The following is a 6,750-nucleotide window of genomic DNA, read 5'->3' as shown; positions in this document are numbered from 1 at the left end:
ACGTCCTTGACTCTTCTAAAGTGAAACTAGTAGCATATAAACTCAAAGGTGGAGCTGCAGCCTGGTGAGAAACTCTCTGTGAAGTTCGACGTACTTATCACAAGCCTCCTATACGTACTTGGGACAGAATGAGACGTTTATTAAGGGATAATTTTTTACCAAGATATTATAAACATCAACTGTTTATCAAACTTCACAACTGTCGATAAGGAGAAAGACTTGTTAAACAATATGTAGCTGAGTTTTACGGTTTATTTGCTCATAATCAATTGAATGAAACTGAAGAGCAATTAGTTGCACGTTTTATAGACGGTTTGGACAACTTGATTCAACAGGGGATGACACAATCAGTGTTTACAATGGTTGAAGCGATACAACAAGCTATTAAAGTTGAAAGGCGTGTACTCAATACTTCCAGACAAGCAACTCCATGTCAAGCTCGTTATCAAAACTTTTATAATTCTTATTATGGTAACCAAGGTGAAAGGGGATCAACGGTCGTTGTTGATCCACAAGAACGAAATTACGGTTCATCTATTCAGCAACCGCAAGCACCAAATCTTTCCATTCAACCATCTCTACCTTCAGAACTTCTCCGATGATGCATATTCCATCTTCTAAGCCACCTCAGGCTACTCAACAACGATATGTTTCTCACAATACCAAAGGTAATAAGTATCAACAACAATTTCCTCCCTTAACTAAATCGTCTAATCCTTATTCAAAGTTTCGAGGGGATAGATGTAACAAGTGCAACAAAACTGGCCATACTTCTAGTGATTGTCGCAAGTTTCATGCTTATATTAATGAAACTCCAGAAGAAACACAAGAAAAAGATGCACTAGGAGACGATGAATTTACTTATTTACAAGAACATGAATCTTATAATGCATATTTTCTTGGGGTAATTCGACCAGTGTTAATCACGGAATCATGTCTTACACAAAGTCATCATATTTTCAAGTTTCATTGTCTCATTGAGGAGAAGCTTTGCAACATGATCATTGACAGTGGAAGTACATAAAACTATTTTTCTGCAAATTTAGTTGAGAAACTTGGTTTGCCTTTTACTTTTCATCCAAAACCATATTCTGTTGGTTGGATAAACAACTCTTCCACTCAGCAAATCACTCATCAATGTTTAGTGAAGTTTTCTTTCCATGGATATTCAGATTTTTCTTTGTGTGATGTTATTAAAATGAATGTAGCAAGATTATTGTTGGGAAGACGATGGCAATATGACATTCGTTCTGTTCATAACTTCTATGAGAATACTTATACCTTTGTTCATGAAGGATTTACTAAAGTTTTGTATCCTTTACAAACTTCTACTTCACTCAAAGAACCAGAAGACAAGAAGATCAATACGTTGGTTGCTACCATTGTTCATTCTTTAAAGAAAAATAATTATCTGAGTTCTCATGAAGTTTCTATACCAATGGTGGAGATTCCAGATAAGGTACAAACATTACTTTCTTCTTTTGCTGACTTATTTCCTGCTGAGTTACCAAATACTTTACCTCCAATGAGAGATTTACAGCATCAGATAGACTTTATACCTAGAACATCTATTCCTAATCAACCTCATTATAGGTTAAGTCCTAAAGAGCATGAATTTTACAAGGTCAGGTAGATGATTTGTTACAAAAGGGTTTGATAAGGCTAAGCAAAAGTCCTTGTGCTAGTCCGGCCTTTTTATTAGACAAGAAAGATGGTGGACATCGTATGTGTATTGATTGTAGAGCTTTAAATAGAGTTACTATACCATATAGGTCTCCTATACCAAGAATCGATGACATGATTGATATGCTTTCTGGTGCTAAAGTCTTTACCAAGAATCGGGAAGGTTTATATGAATGGTTAGTAATGCCTTTTGTTTTATCTAATGCTCCTAATACTTTTATGCGTCTCATGAACCAAGTGTTACAACCTTTTCTTGGAAAATTTGTCATTGTTTATTTTGATGACATCTTAATCTTTAGCAACAATGAGGAAGAACATCTTACACATTTATCTCAAATTTGTAAGGCACTCCAAGACAATGTTTTGTATGTGAACTTAAAGAAGTGCACATTCTTTACAAACAGACTCACTTTCTTAGGCTATGTTGTGTCAGATACTGGTATTTGTGTGGATGATTCTATGACTAAAGCAATCATTGATTGGCCTACTCCAACATCTATACGTGAAGTGCGCAGTTTTTATGGTTTAGCCTCCTTCTATAGAAGATTTGTGAGGAATTTTAGCACTATTGCAGCTGGTTTGACAGATTGTTTAAAGCGTGATATTTTTGAGTGGACTGAAGAAGCAGATAAAATCTTTCACCTGCTCAAAGAAAAGTTGTGTAGTGCTCCTGTTCTTGCCATCCCAAATTTTGATAAACTTTTTGAGACCCACTATGATGCTTCTATTGTTGGTATAGGTGATGTTTTATCTCAAGAAGGACATCCAGTTGCATTCTATAGTGAAAAGAATTCAGATACAAGGAAGAAGTGGTATACTTATGAGTTAGAATTAATTTCTCTTGTTCAAGCTCTTAAGAATTGGCATCCTTATCTTATTTACAGTGAGTTTGTTGTCAATACTGATAATCAGGCTCTTAAGTTTTTGAAAACTTCAGCTAAGGTAAATAGAATGCATGCTAGGTGGATATCTACCATAAACCAGTACACATTTTCTATTAAACATCAGAGTGGAAAACTTAATCAGGTTTCTGATGCTTTGAGTAGAAGAGCTCATCTTCTTGTTACTCTCAAACATGAAAGTTTGGCCTTTGATTTCTTAAAAGATCTGTATAGTGAAGACAAAGATTTTCAGCAACTCTGGGACAAGTATGGTTCTTCTACAAGCAGTGTTGATGATTTTCTCATTCAATAAGGATTTCCTTTTAAAGGAAATCGTTTATGTATACCACAATGTTCTCTCTGTCTTCATCTGATCCAAGAATTACATGGCAGTGGCCTTGGTGGGCATTTTGGACGTGAAAAAACCATAGCTTTGGTTGAAGAACGTTATTTCTTGCCTTCTCTTAAACGGGACATTCAAAGGTACATACAAAAATGCATGGTTTCCCAACAGTCTAAAGGGAATATTCAAAACACATGCTTGTACACTCCCCTTCCAATTCATGATGCTCCTTGGGTAGATATTAGTATGGATTTTGTGCTTGGTTTACCACGTACTAAAAGGGGGAATGATTCTATTATGGTAGTTGTTGATTGTTACTCAAAAATGGATCACTTCATAGCATGCAAGAAAATAACAGATGCCTCCAATGTTGTTTATTTATTTTTCAAAGAAGTAGTACGTTTGCATGGAATTCCCAAGACGATTACTTCTGATCGTGACACTAAGTTTTTGGGATACTTTTGGAAGTCCTTATGGATGCGTTTTGGAACTAAACTTCAGTATAGTACAACTACTCACCCTCAAACAGATGGTCAAGCTGAAGTAGTCAATCGATCTTTAGGAAATCTGATTAGAGCTAAGGTTATTGGAGGAAAACAGAAGCAATGGGATAATCTCCTTCCAAATATGGAGTTTGCTTATAACACTTCAGTCAATCGATCCACAGGTAAGACACCTTTTGAGATTGTTTATTCTAAAGTTCCTAATCATATTTTGGATTTGGTAGTGCTTCCAAAGCTGCGTAAATCTAATGTTAAGGAAGATAACTTTATTGAGAAAGATTCATTCACTCATCAAGAATTAAAGTAAAAACTTGCAGATTCTAATAACAAGTACAAGGAGGTGCAAATCAACATAGAAGACTTAAGACTTTTGATGAAGGAGAATTGGTTATGATTCATATTAGAAAAGAAAGATTCCCTACCGATACTTACAATAAGACCAAGATGAAGAAATATGGACCATTCAAGATTTTGAAGAAAATTAGTGATGATAATGCATATGTTATTGATATTCCATCAAATTGGAACATCTCTAATATCCTCAATGTGAAAGAAATATTAACATTTCATGGAGAGAATGAAGTTCTTTCTAATCATTAACTCGAGGGCGAGTTTCTTTCAAGAAGGGGGGACTGATGTAGTACATCTTTATCTGTATCAACAATGATAGTTGATCCCTTTGTTTCTGTATCAACTATAATTGTTGAGTCTTTGCGAACGTATCAACTATAACAGTTGATCCCATCTGTCTGTTTCAGTTTACTTTCCTTGCAAGTCTTTTCTTTCCTAGTTTGTTTATATTTCCTTTTTTTTTTTGCATGTTTAGTCGGTTCTTGTGAACCTATTTAAAGGTTTTGCCTTCTTGTTTGAGACACATCTTATTATCAATATTATTATCAAAATTGATTATCAATCTTAGGACCTTAGAATCTTGATCCTTGAATCAGATTTTAATTAAGTTCCTGACGGAATTTAAACTAACTTCACAACCCTAGCAATTAGTTTTTTATCTCCTTATCTGTGCTACACTATTCCAGCACGCGATGATGTGTATGTCGACACTTTTTAAACAATGACTACATGCATAACCAGTTCTTTTGGTCCAAATGAGGATCCTTCTTGATAATGACTTGGGAATCTATTTAACAGACTAACATTAGAGTCAACACGTATTTCAGGAAAATAAACTTATGGAATTTGAGTATAGTACCATGGGATTAACAGTGCATTAATTATTTCAACCAGTTGAGCTTTCAACTACATCTCTTACTCTCATCATCATCAGAAATAATAAAGTCATATAAGAAACAATTCTTGCACAATCCTTTGAGTGTTTTACCATACATACGGAGAATTAGTGACTGAAGAAATCATCCTTTCGTTCTCAATAATACACTCACTATGCCAAGAGATGATCAAGCTAGCTGTAGAAGTGGAAAAAGTCTCCCTACCTTGTGACATCTAATTTCGAAACAGAACCATGAGTCCTGGAAATGTATATCGCGAGTTAACCCGGCCCTGGACCTACTTGATCTCAGAGAACAAAGCTTCTCTTACGGAAATGTTTGCAAAACGCTCTTAGTACTAATGCTAGGATGTTTGGAATTATTAAAGATATTTATCACACTTTCTCCTTTAGATGTGATGAATCTAAAACAATAAAACAATTACTCTATATATGCTCATTTGCTAAGTCATTTTGGTGCTTACTACATCCGCTTGTGCACTTCGATTTTAATATCTCTGCCAAACTTTTAGACATTTGTAAAACCTGGATGCAGAATATATCTCTTAAACTCTATACCTATAGATATAGCTCAGACCAAAATGTGGGTTATATGGAAAGAAAGATGCAATAGAGTGTTTCAAGGTAAACAAAATAATCCAATTCAGGTAGCTTAGGCTATTCGAATACACTAAGGATTTCAGACCAAGTCTAATAACATCTCAAGAAGGAAAATCTCTGAACCTGGGGAAAGACTTGAATAATGGGTCCAACCTGGTAGAACGCAACACAAAATAAATATATACAACATGGATCTCTAAGTCACAACCATCTGGTTTTACACTAATTTCAGAGATGGTACAGGCGACTTTGAAAAGAGCAGGAACATCATCAAAAACAAACCCCGAAGAAACAAAAGCTATATGATTGCTACAAGCAACACAGTGGGCCAAAAAAAAATAGAGATTAACAATTTTTTCGTAAAATGAGACTGCAAAATCTTGTTTTATTAATTGAACGGGATCAAAACTTCAATTTCTTGGAGAAGTAGTTATTACAGAGGAGGCAGAATAAATTGTGAAATCTTGCCAAAATTTCCAAGGTTTCTGTTTTGTTCACAAAATTATATATGCAGTTGCTGACAAACTAGCTAAAGAAGCTAAACTTTTTACTTGTAATTTGAATTGGGACATTGTCCCTCCTACCTGTATTTTTAATTCATTAGATAAATGTAATATCATACCTTACATGATATTAGATGACTCTATTACCCGTTCATGTGGTTTCTAACATCCATAGTTAGCCCTTTAATAAATTCCTAATTTACCAAAAAGAATATATTCAATTACTAAATACCAAACAAGAATTAAATCATTTATTATATAAATTTATAGGTACAATAGCCTATTTTGCTTGGCACGATTAATGGAATAGACTTTGGGCAGGTTTTGGGCCTCATTATAAGTGGTGTTACCTGAATTGTTGGCCTGACAGGGTTTTTCAGTTGCTGAATATGAGCCCCGTTTGTCCTAGACTGGATTAGGCAGCCTTGCCCAGTTTATACCCCTATCATTATGTTCTTAGAAAAAATAACATGATATAAGTTATTTTTATGACCGAGACGACATTGTTGTTTTATTATATACTAGATGATGTCAGGAAAATTTTTAATTACTATGTAAGAAGTAACTTCACTATAATATCATCTTACCATTGTTGGTTTCAAAACTTTAATATTTGGTGATTTCAAACAAGAATAACGCAGATGATATTTAGTTTTCATTATCGAAGTTATCTGATACATATATTTTTGTGTCTGGATTGTTCGCAATTTTGGTGATTTAAAACAAGAAGGAGAGTCTCTTTATAGGTTTATAATAATAATCTCTTGTCGCAGTTTCCCCATCATGGGTTTGAGAAAATAAAACTAGTGCAGATTCTTTATGAAAATGCGGGGGTCTAACAACCACACCCAACAATTCGTTTGTCAATCTGAGAGGACTTACTCCAATAAACTTTCTAGGGAATCAACTAGACAGTCAGACTCAATCTAGAATAAAGTATATCAAAGAATTTAATATCTCTAACTCTTAATTCAATCCGTAATCAGCAAAT

At 34.4% G+C, this 6,750-nt stretch overlaps 1 protein-coding gene across 1 annotated transcript; it reads left to right on the top strand.

Moving 5' to 3' along the window:
- Window positions 1–601: 601 nt before the first annotated feature.
- On the top strand, window positions 602–3,717 carry LOC113279335 (uncharacterized protein K02A2.6-like). The gene is made up of 5 exons (XM_026528028.1): window positions 602–1,016; window positions 1,173–1,629; window positions 1,773–2,625; window positions 2,710–2,831; window positions 2,958–3,717. The coding sequence occupies exons 1-5, from the start codon at window positions 602–604 to the stop codon at window positions 3,715–3,717; spliced, it is 2,607 nt and encodes an 868-aa protein (XP_026383813.1).
- The last annotated feature ends 3,033 nt before the right edge of the window (window positions 3,718–6,750 follow it).

This window comes from Papaver somniferum, chromosome 5 (genome assembly GCF_003573695.1).
Source record: "Papaver somniferum cultivar HN1 chromosome 5, ASM357369v1, whole genome shotgun sequence".
Lineage (NCBI taxonomy): Eukaryota > Viridiplantae > Streptophyta > Magnoliopsida > Ranunculales > Papaveraceae > Papaver > Papaver somniferum.
This window is presented reverse-complemented; position numbering and strand designations above follow the sequence as displayed.

What these genes read in the sequence shown, in the direction of transcription:
- LOC113279335 (XM_026528028.1), top strand. Translation starts at nt 602, where the DNA reads ATGCATATTCCATCTTCTAAGCCACCTCAGGCTACTCAACAACGATAT. An exon ending in CATGATCATTGACAGTGGAA is followed by an intron (nt 1,017 to 1,172) that starts GTACATAAAACT and finishes ATGGATATTCAG; the next exon opens with ATTTTTCTTTGTGTGATGTT. An exon ending in CATGAATTTTACAAGGTCAG is followed by an intron (nt 1,630 to 1,772) that starts GTAGATGATTTG and finishes TATACCATATAG; the next exon opens with GTCTCCTATACCAAGAATCG.